This window comes from Clupea harengus, chromosome 5 (assembly GCF_900700415.2).
Source record: "Clupea harengus chromosome 5, Ch_v2.0.2, whole genome shotgun sequence".
In the NCBI taxonomy this organism is placed as follows: Eukaryota; Metazoa; Chordata; class Actinopteri; order Clupeiformes; family Clupeidae; genus Clupea; species Clupea harengus.
Window position 1 is genome coordinate 26,081,209 of NC_045156.1, and position 17,612 is coordinate 26,098,820.

Sequence of the window (17,612 nt, forward strand, 5' to 3'; positions counted from 1 at the left end):
GGAGACAGGGAAGATGCCTGAATTATCACATTGAAGGGTCTGAATTAACTGTATGGCTATCTCTACAAAATCAAGAAGCAGTTTTAAAGATGAGTTAATATTTCTGCAACATGTAATAACACTGCATGTAATCCCGTTTCTGATGACCTTCACTTTGCCTTTAAGATCAGGGGGGTGGCCCTGGATCAGAGTGCACAGGCTGTGGCCCTCACCAGGGAGAATGCACAAAGGTGGGGTCAAGGGTCAATTTGACTCTGTGGTTTTTATGTCCATGTATATGTGTGTCAATACTTTAAAATTGTATATAGTCGTGTTTGTGTGTGTGTGTGCAATGACATTTCATTTATGTTATAGCCTTGGACTGCTTGACCGTCTCAAAGTCAGTCAGGTGGATGTGTTTAAAGGTGAGAAAACAGTGCTCTTTTCTCTTCCTCTAACAGTCTGCTTTTGGGTATGGACTTGCTTATTACAGCATGAGAGGAAGACAGAATTTGCTCTGGAGTTGTCCACTAGGTGGCAGTAGTAAGCCCATCCCAACCATTACATGTCATTCGCTCTCCTGTCAGTTCAGACAAGGAAAAAGGAAGCATACTTTTTATTCACTGACGATGGCTGAGCAGCCCTTTTAAATGTGGATTTGACCTACCACAATATAGGGTCCTATCGAAGGGCAGACATGACTGTGTATTCGGGCTTTCAAAAGGCCAGATAAAGCGATAGGTCCTGGTAGTAGGGCTATATAAGGCAAAGAGGTCATGTTGTGAAATGATTCAGCACATGCTTCTGAGAAGTGGTGCTCCTATAGATAGTACTGTGTGTGAGAATAGCATCGCGCATGTGTTGAAACCATGATGCGGACAAAAAGGTAGTATACCTAGTGGGATCCATGGGGAGCGACGCTGAAGCAGCTCTCTTTTGGGGCTTTGTTTGTTTGTTTATGGAGCCTGAGGAAGAGAAGATTGGATTGAGTTGTTATGTTAGTTACATCTTGATAAGCCACATGCAAGTGTCATCCAGAGACCTGAGAGGATAAACTTGTAAAGGTACCCCACTGTTTTTCGGAGAACCGCGGTACTCCCGTTGCCCATAATCTTCACCCTCACCTCCCGCTGTTTAGAGCAGCCTCCCCATCCCTCACTGTCATTAGCCCGGTGTGAAATCTGATAAATGAGCTGACCTCGGAGAAAACATCCAAAGGAAGTAACCTGCATACTCATCATGAAAATATTTATATTGCAATTAGATATCATTGTGATCAAAGTATCGATCTATCTTTCAATCTATCTATCTGTCTGTCTATCTATCTATCTATCTTTAAATAGTACTTTTTATTTAATTAGCAGTTCTCACGCGCCCAGCCTTAAATGCCCAACAAAGATATCATACGACAGTAGAAACCTGGAAAATGGGTCAGACGAGGGTAACACGTGCTTGTCCTTGGCCACAGACGCTGACTGGCTTGTGGAGACCTGTAGTCCTGTGGAGGTGCTTGTCAGTAATCCCCCCTACCTATTCACTGAAGACTTGGATTCACTGGAGCCTGAGGTCCGAAGGTCAGACAGGATAATGCATAGACACACAAATCCACACCCAGTCTTGCCCTTGGCCTACAAATGGACACCCCTACGGTAGACACGCATACCTACTCGTACACATAGAAATGCACAAAGGCAAATAGGTTTACAGACTCAGCACAAACTCAAACCCATCCTACATTTCTTTTGAAAAGAAGGACAATTAAAGTAAAAATGACCTGAGTAGGAATGGTATCTGAGTAATGTTTTCAACATAAACACACACTCTCACACACAGGCACACTCTCCAGTACATACTCGCATGCTTCATCTCCCACACTGCAGGTTTGAGGACCGTGCTGCATTGGATGGAGGAAAACAAGGACATTGTGTCATAGACCAGATTCTGGCACTTGCACCAAGGCTGTTAACTGAAAAGGGGTAAGCCTTTGGTCGTCTTTTGAGTGTGCGTGTGTGTGCTTGTGTTGTGTCTGCATGTCTGAGCACCTACATTCCTGAATGTATGTCAGTCTTTTTATGAATACTCCTTCTGGGTGCCTATCTTTTCACAATGGTAAGTAAACAGGACATTCTAATCCTGTTTAGCCACTTTCACAGCAGCACCTTATCAGTTCAGAGAACATATGCTAGATGCTTAGCAGACTATTTCAAGGAATCTGACAGACTAATTACAGGCATCCATGACCTCGGCAGAGATTTGTTTTCAGTGTTTTGTGCTGATTTGCACAATTCAGATGAGCAGCCATCATCTTTTCTTAGAAGTTCAATGAAAAGACCAGGACAAGTACATTGCTACCTGTTACCAAAAGAATGATTAATAGTGTTTAGTGTTTCACCTCCAACACTGTTAATAACAAAGCTCTCAGTTATTCAGTGCACAGTACACACAAAATGACTAATAAATACACCAAAGTAAATAAACCAACAAATTGCATTTTACTATAGACAGAAAATACAATATATAGAATGAAAGTGAATAAAAAAGTAGTTGGAACAGGATAACCAAAAAGAGAGTATAAGCATGCAAATAACAAAAATAACAACCAAAAATACAAATTTTGTTAGAATATTCACTAGTAAAACTATTTAGGAGTAACATTTTTCAGTTTACCATAGGCTTCAAGGTCTGTTGTAATTACTTCCAGGAACACAGAGCAGTGTTGATAATCAGCTTTGTATTTAGTCTAGGGCTCGTCTGGCCCTGGGACCCATTCACTCTTGACCTATTTTTTATAGAATTCAAACCATAAAAAACTCAAACTTCACATTATATTGTTATTTTTTTCACAACACACGAAACTGCATGTTCGTATACTTTCTACTAAAATAATTAAAGTTCTGCGACCCACTTTTGGAGTAAGGTAAAGGCCAGTCTTGAGAGTCTGATAAACTCAAGGTTTCTGTGTAAAAAGTAAAAAAAAAAAAAGTAGGTATGTGAAATCCATAGAAGAATTTTGTAAATAAACAGGAACTAATGCTGGCTTTCTTCTCACTCAGAGAGGGCTTGTCCATATTTTGGCCAACAGTGCAATGTTGTGTGACGTAAGCGTCACAGGTAATGAACAGTTGAATGACAACCACCTTATAGAGGCTTTGAAGTGGTAGATGAAGGTGTATTTGTATATGGCACTTACTAGAACCGTATTGTCTTAAATAGTCTATGATGGGAGATACAAGACATATGCTACACATAGTAAACCTTGCAGTCATTTAGAGTTAGAGATTAAGATTAGTGGATAATCATCACTTACATCACCGAAATTTAGTTTTGCTTGCATTTAGTTCAGCCACAAAAGTGAAGCTTTTTTATTGTTCCACTTCTATCTCTTCCTCTTCTTCTACTGGCTATGTTCCCCATTTGCCTGTGCCAGCGTGAATGAACACATTGTTGTAGTTTACACACCAGTTTGGGATGGGCTTCAATCAGTCATCAATAAATGCAACCAAGGCAATTAGCCTAGACATTCAGCAAATTATGACAATTACTTGGTTTGTTTTGCAAGTGACGTCCATCTTTTGATCTGACGGCTTTTAAGCTGCTCTTTTGTCCAACCTGCCATCTGCCATCAAGATTAGTTCTACGGGAAGCAAGTCCGAGCACTTGACATTGACATGCTTGACAGGAATCGTGCTGAATGGCAGCAATAGCATCATCATTAGCTGCGCTGTCACAATACAGTTCCACACCCACCACCGTGGTGCCACCAATCAGTTTAAAGGATCGCAGGCGCACTCACATGTCGACATCTTGCTTATCGCCGGTTAGCGGTTAGTGGTTTGAACAGAACTGTAGGGCTCAGGGGGTGCCCACAGGCAACGCACCTGCTGGCGGAGAACTAATCTGAGCATTTATTGAATGACCCAAGCAGGTCCGCCCCTTATACGTAGGGAGAGGCGTTGATATGTTTGACAGGGAACTTGAACAGCGGACCCCCAAGCATGACCACTGGACTGCTTTCAATGCATTCCCTGTGTGGTGGTGAGTGCACGCTGACAGATTGGTTCGATGCAGATATGCACTTCGGTTTTTGCTGTCGACTTGTATTTTCGGGGTGTGCTCCACACGGCTGACCAAAGTGTCGGAAACTCTGTCAAAACAAGCGATCGTGGAAGTACTGGAGAGCGAAATAAAGAAGGCTAATGTCTTCAATGACATTATCTCTCGTGAGCCCCGCATGCCTCCCCAGGTCTCGTCGGTGGCATGGCAGTGAACTTAACCAAAGTGTGGCGCAATCCACTTCCCTGTTAAATGGGCCATTCACTGCTCCACACAGACAGCTGTCACACCGAGTCTGCCGCTGACAGTTCAGACACCATTCAAGCATCGAGTCTGCTGTGACATTTATAACACATGCAGCTCACTCCCCTCCACCACGTTACTGCATGCGTGGTGGCTCATCACACGACACCGGTCCAAGGGCCCCTTTTGATGATGTCGCCAGGTTTTCCTCCTCCACACGGCGGAGAAGGCTCTTGATCGGTGCAAAATCTTTCGGGAACGGTGCCTACCTTGACATCACGCGCCTGCTCTCAGATTGTTCCTCTGATATGCAGCGCACATACACTCCTTCCCTGTAGCTACACAGCTTGCTCGGTGGCATAAAGGATTCAGCCGCAGTCTTTCAGCACAAGGACCCAGGTTCACTTCCCCGTGGGTCAAGAGGCCTCTGCTTATCGGTCTAGATGCATTTGGATAGATGTTGGCACCGCACGCTTTTTCTTTTGTGTGTGTGTGGATGCCGTGCTAGAACCACCCCATTGCAAAGGAATAAAATTTCTCTTTATCAGGACGACTGGATTGTTTTAGCGTCATTCCCACTACTGGCTATGTCTCACACAACCCAGCTGCTGCAGCATGTCTTACAGTTGGGGTTTGTAAACAACTAGGAGTGGAGTTTCCCCCCCCTCCCATGCCAGCCTACAATGTAGCTGGGTATTCAGACCCCATGTCCTATCGGATCGGTCCTCTCCTATCTTAAGATGTTAGTAGATGCTGGGAGCGAGCATTTCGCCATCAAAAGACATGCCTCTGCTATTTCGGTCTGCAACAAGTTTTAATGGTGTGTCAGTATTCAGCCGCCCCCTGTTAAAAGGCTTCCAAAAGGGGGGTACTCCCTCAGAGCAGCATAGAGGCAGCTGACCCCCCAGTGGGATCTGTCCTTGGTGATGAAAGGCCTCTCAGCACATGCCTGTGAACCGATATCTGACATCATTCAAACTGCTGTCTCTCAAAACAGTGCTACTGATAGCTCTCACATCAGCAGAGCGAGTTGGTGATTTGTGTGCATTTCCTGTGCATCCAGACTGGTTAATCAAGAAAATCCGACATACACACCTGAGTGCATTACGAGTGCATACCGTTCTCAGGTCATTTCATTGAATGCTTTGTATCCTCCCTCCATGGGTATGAGAGGGAAGAATGCTTGCACCACATGTGTCTGGTGTGGGCAGTGGCTTGGTATGTTGATTGCATCAGATCTGTACAGGAAACAGATCAGATGTTTGGGTGTTATGGGGGCGAGCAAGCGTGGGTGGGCTGCCCCTATCATCTCGGGAGTCTTTTCCGTTGGTCATGTGATGCTATTACATTGAGATACACTGCTGTGGAATGGCAAATCCCCGCCAGGACTGACGGCTCACTCTACTAGGGGTATAGCAACGTGGGTCCTCCCCATAAGATATTATTTCAGAGGCATGTGCACCTCCTGCTCTGCCACAGGAGCTGTGCTGGGTGTGGCAGCCCCAACAACAGCCACCGCAGACACAGACCCAAGAGTGATTGTGACACTGTTGTTTTACCTGGGTGCTCATCATCACTCAACACGGTCCGGTCCTCTGGGTCTTATCCACTGTTATACTGCGTTTGGCTACACGGAGACCCCAGACTCATTTGACTCAAATGCCAATACAGAGTTAAAGGGCAGAGCTTGTATGAAGTAAAACGATAGTTACTGGGCATGTAACTACAGTTGTGTAAACATGAGCGGAGCCCTTTAACACCAAGCCCAGCCAAACGCTGCAGCGCTTCAGAAATTGTGGGAGCCGATCTATGGGTGAGTTAGAGGTCTACACTTGTATTCGGAGAACTGGAGTTACATGCCCAGTAACTATTGGTTGTTTCCCTGAGGCTGGTTTCAATCACACCTGATTGTAGCCAATCAGCACAGGGTTTTGGTTATGTCATTGGTCATGTGTCATTTTCTGCTCAGGTGATTGGCTCTTCATATTTTTGTGTCAGAACTGAGCACGATGCTAACAAAATGGGCAAAGACCACAAACCGAGAACAGAAAACAACTAATCTTTCCTGTTAAATGCAGCAACATGATGCAAAAATTGAATACACACTCACGCACTCAATCTCTCTCTCTCTCCATCACAGAGCACTATGCAGCAATGCCATGCAAAGAGGAGGATCCCACTTGTCATTTATAAGCTGTTAATCCTTTAGAGCAAAAATATGTTTATTCCAGGACCTCAGTGAGCGAATTCAAGAATTCAGGGTAGGAGGGTCGGAACAGTTAGGATGGCTGGATATCTCCCTTTTCTAGGGGGGTGGGGAGACATGGATATATCTCCCTTTTCTGGGGGATGGGGAGACATGGATTTGCTCAACAACAGTTTTGAGGTTCCGCTGTCTCCTCCTGATGAAGGAATAATAGCAAAAAGCTCTAGTGCTATTTCTGTTATATATTATAACATATACATTCATTTTTTATTTTTATTTGTATTACTTAAAGTGGTTGAAAGAATGGAAAAATGTCATTTGTTTTTTTATTTAAAGGGGATAGTTGGTAAATTGTTGCCATATTTCATTTCAAATGTGTCTAGGGTTGCAGTCGGAGTGCATACTCAACCGTAATCATGCCACACAAGAGGCGCGCCCATGTACTTCACACACATAGGGACACCCAGGAGGCGCACCCATGTACAGACGTGGACAAAATTGTTGGTACCCTTCCGTTAAAGAAAGAAAAACCTACAATGGTCACTGAAATAACTTGAAACTGACAAGCTCCAGTTTTTTCTCATCTTTCCCAAGGACATTCTCCCAGAAGCCCTGTGGCTTGTCAATATGCATTTTGGCAAATTCCAGTCTCGCTTTTATATGATTTGCTTTCAACCAACAGTGGTGTCCTGCTCGGTCGACTTTGGCTCAAACAGCGACGTATGGTGCGATCTGACACTGATGTACCTTGACCTTGGAGTTCACCTCTATTCTCGTTGGAAGTTGTTCTGGGCTCTTTGGTTACCATTCGTATTATCCGTCTCTTCAATTTGTCGTCAATTTTCCTCTTGCGGCCACATCCAGGGAGGTTGGCTACAGTCCCCTGGACCTTAAACTTCTGAATAATATGTGCAACTGTAGTCACAGGAATATCAAGCTGCTTGGAGATGGTCTTATAGCCTTTACCTTTAACATACACATCCTGATACCAAACACCACAGTGACTACTTTTCACCCTTTAAAAAGGCAGACTGACTGATTACAAGTTTGAAGACACCTGTAATGCTAATTAAAGGACACACCTTAGTTTAACATGTCCCTATGGTCAAATTATTTTCAATCTTTTCTAGGGGTACCATAATTTTTGTCCAGGCTAGTTTGATTCGTTTATTTTTTTTAATTATTCTGTTGAACCACAATTCAAAAGCAATGTCTGATTTTCATTAGTTAATTTTCAGTACATTTGTATTTATTATTACTGTTGTCAGTTTCAAGTTATTTCAGTGACCATTGTGGCTTTTTCTTCCTTTAGCGGAAGGGTAAATACTTTTCTAGTAATAGCAATTTGAAAATGGCTCTTCAGAAAACGCTGCTAAAAAGCGTCTTAAGAACAGGCACCCCCTCCCCCTTAAAACATCTTTTTGTGGCAAAACTATTGGGAGTAGAGAGCTAATATTTTGGACTATACCTATTAAGAAGTGTATGAACAACCTTGATTTTTTTCAGCCAAATCTGAGACGGTCGAGTGGGAGCCATTGTCCCGTTTGGCGTGGAATGACCCAAATAGTAAAACATAGGTTTTGTGTTACTGCCTATTAGAAACTAAGATAAATTCATTGTTGCCAAATGACAACACCATGCAGACAAATATAGATGAAAATGTGTAGCATTGGCCAGAATAATGAAGAGGAATGGAGTTGGATGGTTGAAATTGTATGTATTTATTTAAGCAGTCAAGCAGTGTAAACAATGATTAGTAGCTTTAGAGGAAAAGCAGGATTTGTTAGGACAGAGTGCACAACTAACAGTAATCATGCTCTTTTGTTTTTCTCAGTCGAGTCTATCTTGAGGTGGATCCACGACATCCTGATATCATCCAGACCAGGCTAAAGGAAAGGGTGCTGGGATTAGAGTATGTGAAAACGCACTATGATTTCACAAACAGGTAAGGACATGCCTGCTACGCCTGCACCGAGACGTATAACAGTCATTTAATGTAAAGTTGAGACTGACTACTCAGTTGTGGAAGTGACAAGAAGACGAGGCCTGCTTCACATTTTTAAGGGATGGTCTTCCAATGCACCGTATCAGCGGAAACTAGAATTCTTCTGTTTTTTTTTTTTTTAAATAAAACATTCAAATTTAGCTAGCAGTGTTATGTAGATTTGTTAAAAAAGAGTGAACTCCCATATGGCTCATCGCTCCCTTAAAGCAGGCATAGGGACCTCTCATTAAAAGGAATCACATTAGTGAGGTGTTCATTGTAAGGCTTTCAGTTCTCCATACAAGAAAACAAGTAGAAAACCTCAGTCTGGAGATTAGGGTTTAATTTCATGTTAAAAATCAGCTGTAATTTAGGAATGGATTTGTTAGCCTGGTACCACCACAGGAATAAAGATGAGGAAATAATATAAATATAATGGACATGGTAAAGAATGGTTCCGTTATGTATTTTTATATGTTTTGGGTTTTTGTAAACTGACAATTCTGAGTCTGTAGTGGTTAATCAAATATGAATTTGTTGCATAGTATTAACGCCCTTAGGGTGAAATCTTCGGCAGAGAAAATCATTTCATCTTATTCAATCATAATTTGGCAGAAGAAATAAGTAAATCTTAAAACGCAAATCTCGATCAGCATGTTGAGGTTGAGCAGAGATTCTTGAGAGGCAGGACTTTTTGGATTGTCCCTCATTGAAACATCAGCCATAGTAAATGCCTGGAAGCGAGAAAAGAGAATGTGATATTCTCTTCTACCACTGAGATCCCATACTCAATACGCCTTCTCGGCTCTATCTTATTTCTTCTTTACTGCAGTGCATGCTTAGATACTGGTTGTTTAGGGACATGGAACTAAATAAAAAACACAAAAGCTGTTTTCAGTGTTAACATCCATATACCGTATCCAACTATGTTAAAGAAAGTCATCTGGAACTACACACATTGACACAGTATAGGTGAAAGGACATAAGCCATAACATCTCACTCTTTCCCTGACCTCCACAGAGCACGGTTCTGCATCTTACAGTCGAGGAGTCGAGGAACAGGCTGATCAGCAAAGAGGAGGAGAACAGGCGGTGAGCAGGATCAAGAGGAGGGGGAGGCAGAAAGCAGGAGAGATATGGGGTGGGTGTTAAGCCCTTGGAGGAATTCTGCGTCTCTGGCATTGAGCCAGTAGCCCAGGGACCTTCATAAAGCGTCTCTCATACAGCACGTACTTGTCCTAAGGGTGTTAAGAGTGCTGCACAAACTACTTAGGAACATTGAGTCTGGCTACCCTTCGGGTCTGATTGCAATCCTCTTAATGCATTTATGGGTCAACAACACGGTGTGTGTAATGTTTTTTTTTTTTTATTGGTAGCTTGTTTCTATGCCTAAATAATGTTTGTATGTGTGAGTATGTGTGTGTGTGTGTCAGAGAGCAGTAGGCTGTAGGTAATTACTGCAGCCTTTTCTCAGAATTGTCCCTCCTAGTACAGTACCTCTCTCTCTGCCTAGAAGCATAACACTCTTTCTGCGAACCAGCTGGCATAATGCCCCTCATTGCCTAGCTAGCCTGAATACACAAATGGGTATGGAAAGATTTGTAATATTTGCAAATAAAAAAGCACATAAATAGACCAGGATTATCCAAACCGTAGTATCTGAAACACTAATTCTGAGAAATGTGAATCACAATTTGTTGTGACGCAGAACACACAGCCTGCAACCACACACCCAATTCATCAATAATAACTCAGACTTTCTTTTGATACATCGTTATAAATCTCTTTTCCTTTCTTCTTCATCTTTTTTTTCTATGACTATCAATTACAAGGAACCTTCATAATTCTCCCCTTGACAGTTTTGATCTTTGTAAGACCAAAAAAATAGCCTTGCTGTCTTTAAATCCTATATCATTGGAAACAGCCTGACAAAACTATCGTGTTACTATATATTTTGCCTAGATAAATTAGTTAAATTTAGGATGAAGGGTTATAGTCAGATTAAATTCATAATTTCTTTTAAAAGGAATATCAGAAAATGAAGTCATTTTTAGTCAGTTATCCAACTGGATGAATACAGTACGACTTCGATGTGTAGAGTTTCAGTCAGTTTTTATTAAAAACCACAAGGATCTGCTTCTATAAATATGTACAACAATCCACATGGTGGGAATTTTTTTTATCAAAAAGGACCTGAATCCTTTGATTGGTTTAAAACAGAAATGCATACATTTCAGTTTGAAGGACGGAGAAAAACCTCTGTGTTGGTTCAAGTTACACCTCCTTAGAAGTCCGGTTAGAAGGGAACGGCTGGCTTTAAGTCCTTGAGTTCGACCAGGCCTTCTGTGCCAGTGCACGCCATCACAGTTTGTTCCCTCACACAGTTCAAGTTCTCTTCAAGAGTTCTTTTCAAACAGGACAACCCCCTTCTTCACCTTGTCTCCATGACATCACCTGTCGGGTCTCTGTTGTGTTTCCTTCGTTAAAAACACCGGGAGACTGCCGAGAGCCATGGCACTCATCGACTTGTTCCCCCAGAAGACCTGCTGCCTCAGAAAATCCATTCTGCTCACTGGCCCCTCTTCACGGGGCCCAGGACCCATCAGAGCTGGAAGGGGTACTCCTGGATGTAGCGTAGCAGCGGCCCCGGCAAGGGTAAATGAGCAGAGCAGGCTACGTGCTTGTTGATGGTGAGGCGGGTGAGGTGTTGAAGGCTGGGGAAGGCCTGGGGTTTGCAAAGAGGCCGTTTGAGCTTAAGCAGCACAGCACTGTCTCTGGCTTCTGTCACGAGAGGAGAACACTCTGTGTCTGCCTTGTCCCTCTCCTCCTTCTCCTTGCCCCTCTTTTTCTTGTTTCCCTGTTCCTCCACCTCGTCCATCCCAGCAGTCCGTCCGTCCTCGGGAGTGCCGCGGCCCGAGCCCACATAGTGCTGCACCAGGCTGGAGATGTCAGGGAAGGAGAGCAGGCGCGGCCGGGCGGGGGAGCTGGAATCCAGCTGGAAACGGCCGCAGCTGTACTGAATGCGTACGTTAGTGGGGCCACGCTTTGTCTTCACCGATAGCGTGAGCATGTAGAGAGGGTGGCTGCTGTCACGTACCAGGAATGTGCCCTCAGATGCGGCTTGCAGCACTGCCTGAGCATCACTCGCAGTCATGCCACCCCAGTACCAGCCTGTGAACAACAAGACACAATGGCATCATTAATCCATGTGGGGAACATTTTGTGAAATCAGAGAGGAGGTATTTGGGAAATATTTGGCACTAATAACAAAGCAAGTGCTGTGTTGCAGTTCACATGTGTTATTTCATGTTGTGACTGTTCTGTAGGTGTGGTAACAAAGTAATACCTGAGATTTCCAGGTAGCAAAAGGTGCTCGCTATGGCCCGTAGATCTTTTCGAGGGTCCCACTGTTGAAGGGCGCTTTGGAGGCAGCTTGGAGTCGGCATATTCAGCGGTACGACCGTGGGTGTGTCTTGCAGGATTGGTCTGGGGCTAAAGAGTAAAAGAATCAGTTTAGAAAGGTGACCATACAAAACAAAGGTTTACCTCATACACAATTGCAGGGTTTGCTGATACTTTCGCGAGCAGTTACGCCGTTCCCTTGAATGGCATATTCGTGTCTTAGGCGAACACAATACCTTTGAGATAAAACACCTTCGGTAGAATAGGATTTATAGGCTATTCTCTCATCTGCTTTAAACTGCTCTGTTGTAGCCTAGGTCTAACACTGATTTCTGAAACGATCGCACAAAATTCGACTTCATCCATTAAAACGAGGCCCAGTTGAACAGGGGTGTAATAATCATTATTATGCCTTCAGAGAAAAAGTCATTCCTCAATGTGCTATGCATGGTCAACGCCTAAAGGATCCATATAACTCAGACGCGCACAAGTCGAATTTCATCTCTTTTACGAAAATATATTTTTAAGGAAGACTGATCATATGGAATAAATTGTAATACTTTTATTTTCAGAAACTATGTATCCTGAAATTTCACAAATCGAATCGGATTGTATGAGTTTAACAACAGTAGACCAGTTTAGAATCCACAGCAGTTGCTGAAAACTTACCCTTGAACGCAAAGAATCATAATGAAGAAGAGTGGTTGAATCACAAAAACACCCCCTGGTTTTCTTCGAAATCAATCGTTTCCGTCGTTTGAATTTAATGTGTAACTGATAAATTCTTTCTCCTTGGCAGCCAGAACTGTAACCCGAGTCGTAACTAAGAACGTAACCTAAATATTCAAAACACAGTGGTAAATAATTGAAAACAAAACCAAAATGTAGAATTTCAAAAAGCCGATTTCACACTCGAGAGTTGTTTCTCGAGTGAATGTCTGAGTATTGCGGCGAGCTCAGTTGACAGCACTGTGAAACAGGTTGCTTGAAATGGCTTTGAGGGTTTGGCTGGTCGAATTCAGCTTTGTTCCAAGAAGTGTTTTCTGAGAATCGCTTGTGACGCCAATGGACTCGCTGACGCTTCTTCATAAATGTAGCCTTCACTGTGAGCGTGCCAGCCCTAACTACATTTTGGACTTAGTGTTATTCGACCATATTTTTGAGTTGTGTGATTTAGTCACATTAATGTCACATCAATATGTTAATTTTGAACACATTTACTATGGGTAGAGGAAGACATTGCACTATGTTCCCCCCACGTCCCAGCGGATCAGTAATTTCCCTTGAATGGCACACAGATTCCAAGAAGTCTACTTTCCAGGAAAGCGTGGGAGCAACAGCCAATCCACGACTCCCCTGTTTGCAACTCCGCCCCCACCGCTAGATGTGCTTGTTATGTAGGCTAAGCAGAGTAAGCAGAGTTCCGGGTAGATCGACGAGGACTACTGGAAGTAGCATAGTGGGCTTTTTCCAAACAGGACCCTCCCCGCTTCCACTCTGTCACGGAGTTGACTCTGTTTTGTAGTCACTCTTAATGAAGGGGTATGGTGTAAGACAGCGGGACATTTTGGGATGCCTTCCACCTAAAAGGAAATTGAAATAACGAACATAATACATGTTAAAACACCACAAAGTAAGCCTATTTCGGAGACCGTGAGAAATATGTATTTTTTATTTCTCTTTTTTCCTTTCTTTAAGTGTAGCTGAATTTCGTGTTTTATTTACGTTAACCTTTTCTTTCGATGTTGGCAAATTATGTAACGTTAGACCCACACATTTTGAGTTCTGTAGGTCTATCTCTTTTCGATCTTCAGTGTTTTTCTGCTTCTGTCACTTATAACACTTATACAGTCATGTGGCCAAAATACAACTGACATGTTAAGATAAGATGCTACATGGACACATGCTTGTGAACCCTGCATCGATGCAGACTCGCTGATGGAGGGTTGTACAACCCATTTCCACTCCCTGTCAACTGGTTTGGGAGGGCATTTAATTAATCAGGACCCCATTCCGCACAATATTGGAGTAGTGCTAGAGATAGGCCCTTGTACACACACACACACACACACACAATTAAGTTAATTCTGTCTTCTTGTCTCCGTCTGTCAGATCAATTCAAGCCTACACTGCCACCACCTGGCGTAAAAATACATTTTTCATCAAATTTCACATTTTATGAAAAAGTTGAAACAATTGTCTATTGTCATCCTTATGGCGTTCCTGAGAATATTGAATTATAAAGTATTTTTGTAGGGAGAAATGAAACATCAGGGAACCTTTGTGGCTCAGAGTAACTGGAAACAGAAAGTGTGTCAGACACTGTATCTGGGTCTTCAGCGTGGGTTACTCATTCTTTATCAAAACTATGTCACTAAAAGTGAATTAGTGAACAGATAGCCTAATGTACAAAGACAGGGACAGATGGAGCCATCAGATGGAACAGTGTGCATAATATTGTCTTAATATTTGTAAACCATTGAGTAAATAGTGTACATGTTTTAGTACAACTTTTGTTCCACGATGCTGCCACCTATCTCTGATGGAAAAAAAATGCTGAAAAACAGCATAATCAGGTTTATGGTTTTACAGTCCCTCTAGTTTTTTGTGATTCTGCAATTTGCAAATGTACAGAGCCAGAAAGGGGCCAAATACATGTTCTTACTTCGTAGGCACATTCAAGTATATTACACACACGTTATGGTACATCAAGCTCCATCTACCTAAAGGGAACCTGAGCCCTATTTTTAGATCTTTTTGGGTCCAACATTTTACTAGGGACGATTGAAAGCAGTCCAGTATTGAGTTAGAAACACTCAAATCTGCAACCGCGATGAGACAAGCCAGCATGTCAAAGTAAACTGCTTATTTTGTTACTGACAGGCTCGTAAATATTATTATAAGGGTCCGACAACATGGAAAGGTTCCCTACAGAGATACATCTGTGTCTGTTTACCTCAATAACTGTAAAGAAACTGTATAAAATGTACAATCAGTGTTTTAGATGCCTGGATCTTCCAGTCTCTGGCGTAGCACCCCGCTCAGTGCCTGTAGTCAATTATTGAAGGGAGGTGCTCTCCTTTGAGTGCCCTCTCCAACACCGCACAGTAGACCAATTCCCTTTAAGTTCAATACATCCACTTCTCAACTTCAGTTAGTCCGTGTCTGATTCTAGTTCTGACAGACTACAGAGATTTTCCTTTTTAGTGTAGGTTGTTCTATGATTGAACAGGATTCCCAGGCTTTTACCAACAGAACAGGCTTCCCACTTGAAATCCACTTGACAGTGTTCTAATATACTGCTGGATATGTTGCAATTTGTGCTAATTGGTGACCATCAAAATTGCTTTTCCCAGTTCCCTAGCCACAGTTTCAGACGCCTTTTTCCACACAGCCACCATTTCCACATATAATAACATTAGATACAGTGCACAAAACAACAACAAACACCAAATGTATTATTATAGGGTTATTAGCATTAAAAGTGGTTCTTAAATGTATTTCTATTTGAAGTTCCATTTGCGAATTGAAAAGTATCTCCATCATAGAAGTGTGGTCTGCAGTGCAGATGCATAGATATGAGATGTCCACAGAGAGTACTGTACACCCCAAAAAAGATAAGAGGATGTTGACCAAAAAGTTGAGCTGAACAAGGCAACTATTCCTTTGACCCGTCTCTGTGAGGGTGTTGTGTGTGAGGGTTGCAAGACAACAGATGGTTTACATAGAGAAAGCTTAGTTTGGTTGTATTATTTTTCTTAGTAAAAATATTTTGTTGACATAGGATGTGATATTACAGTTTCCATTTCATCCCAATTCAAATGTGTAAAAGAATCACACAACTCCATTTCCACATCAGAGACTTCCCTCGCTACAGCCAGATTCTTTGTGTCTTTGAGTAAACTCTTTTGGAGATGCATGCAGGTCTTCTCCAACACATTTGCTGGCATGTACAGATCCAGGCTGTGGAAGGACAGGTGGACAGGGGTCTCACTCAAACTTGGTGCAAAATGTGAACACATCCATATCTGCCATCGTCTGCCATTTTCCGCAAAGGTGAACCACTAAATGTGCCTTGTCCTGATTTAATTAATTTAGAATTCTAATTTAGAAATAGAATTTAGAATACATTTGAACTTCAACGAAAGCGGAGAATCCACTCTAGGGGCACCATATTGACTCTGACATGCTGTAGCAGGCACGCATGCACAACCATAAAAACACTTTTCAACACAAACTCTGGCGTTTGACTACGTTCGAGAGTCAGCAACTGGACGATCCCAGAAAACGCTACAAAAATGTACGAGCGCAGCACAGACAAATGTATCGGCAGGGCGGTCTTTCTATGAGTCACACACCCTGTTTCAGGATTCAGCATTTGGTATTCAGCTTTTTACACTCTCTCTCTCTCCCTCTCAGCTCTCTCTCTTTATCCACTGTTTCACCAAGGAGTCTGGAGACCCACCCTCCCAGAACAAACAACCATAAAACAAACAACACCAAGGGGACCCCACTATCCCTGCAGTCCAAACGTCAAAACTTCCATAAAACTCTCCTCTCATATACCACAAAGATGAAACAATTGAACCCATGACCTTACACAGCCATGAACTCCAATGAGCCTGAGAAAGAGTTTGACGAAAGCCTCTCACTACTATTCTCTGATATTATTGAGTAAACAATTCAGTTTGAAGAGACGATTGATGAAGCTGTAGGAGCCGCATTTAAGTTTTTTGTATTTGGAATGATTTATCGATTTTTCCCCTTTTTGTGGAATTGCGAGTGTGCGCCCTCTATAGGTGGTGACGGTGCCACCCTTGAAATGGCTGCCAGACACGCATGACGGGGAGAAGGCGGGCGCAATTACCGTCATTGACCTCAGTGTTGAGGCCGTGAACCACGCTGTCTCCGTTTGGGCCTGTTCAGCTTGTTGCAGCGTTTAGTTATTTGGACTTTAAAACTGCAATTGCATCCTTATTTTTTGTGACAATTTTTCTACAATAAAACCGGCAACATTGGATGGTCAAACTCCCTTTGTATTGGATTATTGGACAGAACTGCGAGTCTTGACATTGCTTCTCCTGCTTTCTCCATGGTGGTAAAATCAATTAGGACGTAGGAATAGGATCTAGGGGTTTAAAGGAAAAAACTCAACTGTTTTTGCCACTACAGAAGCCTTTGAAAGGAACTGAAAAGATTCTGAACTGGTAGCTGAGGAAGGGGAACAAGGTTGGCAAGCACACATAAGACCAGTGGAAAATTGGTTTTATCGGTTTGTGTCTAAATTGTGACTAAGACTTCATCGGATATTATGGATTTTTGTTTTGGAGGTAGGTCACTTAGAGTAGCATTTAAGGAGCTGTCAGAGGTTACTGAAAAGGAGAGCGAGTAGAGGTGGTTGAGGCATCACAGCCTACTTGGGTGTCTCAATCTGAAGAAGCCTGCACACCGGTGCTCATGAAGCTCTAGAATTTTAGACCTCACATTAACTGGGCATAAGCTGGAGCTGACTACAGGCGTAGTCTAGTTTGCCTGAATCCGGAGAGAGATGTCTCCGGATCGACCTTTCGTCTACACGAACAAGGCGGATCCGCACACTGAATCCGTTGTCAATCTCTCTTTCTTTCTCCCTCCCTCCTGCCCTTTCTATTCATCTCTCTTTCTCTCCCTATCCTCTCTCTCTGTCTATCCCACCTCTCTCCAAGACCAAATCCGTAACAGATTGGGTTTAGGCTGGTTGGAGGT

At 42.8% G+C, this 17,612-nt stretch overlaps 2 protein-coding genes across 3 annotated transcripts in view; one reads left to right on the top strand and one right to left on the bottom strand.

Annotated features, from left to right (window-relative positions):
* hemk1 (HemK methyltransferase family member 1) overlaps positions 1 to 17,612 on the top strand; it is a 30,664-nt gene that overhangs the window by 3,218 nt on the left and 9,834 nt on the right. The window contains exons 6-11 of one of the 2 annotated variants that reach the window (XM_042707885.1): positions 166 to 230; positions 355 to 404; positions 1,448 to 1,553; positions 1,860 to 1,955; positions 8,316 to 8,426; positions 9,487 to 10,115. In XM_042707885.1, coding sequence (XP_042563819.1) covers positions 166 to 230; positions 355 to 404; positions 1,448 to 1,553; positions 1,860 to 1,955; positions 8,316 to 8,426; positions 9,487 to 9,532 — 474 coding nt within the window. In that variant the 3' untranslated portion in view covers positions 9,533 to 10,115. Of the gene's footprint in view, positions 1 to 165; positions 231 to 354; positions 405 to 1,447; positions 1,554 to 1,859; positions 1,956 to 8,315; positions 8,427 to 9,486; positions 10,116 to 17,612 lie in introns of those variants that run through there. The other variant, XM_042707884.1, reaches the window with a different exon arrangement.
* cish (cytokine inducible SH2-containing protein) lies at positions 10,561 to 13,304 on the bottom strand. The gene is made up of 3 exons (XM_012822581.3): positions 12,537 to 13,304; positions 11,812 to 11,957; positions 10,561 to 11,636 (listed from the first exon to the last, which is right to left on the bottom strand). The coding sequence occupies exons 1-3, from the start codon at positions 12,554 to 12,556 to the stop codon at positions 11,068 to 11,070; spliced, it is 735 nt and encodes a 244-aa protein (XP_012678035.2). The 5' UTR covers positions 12,557 to 13,304; the 3' UTR covers positions 10,561 to 11,067.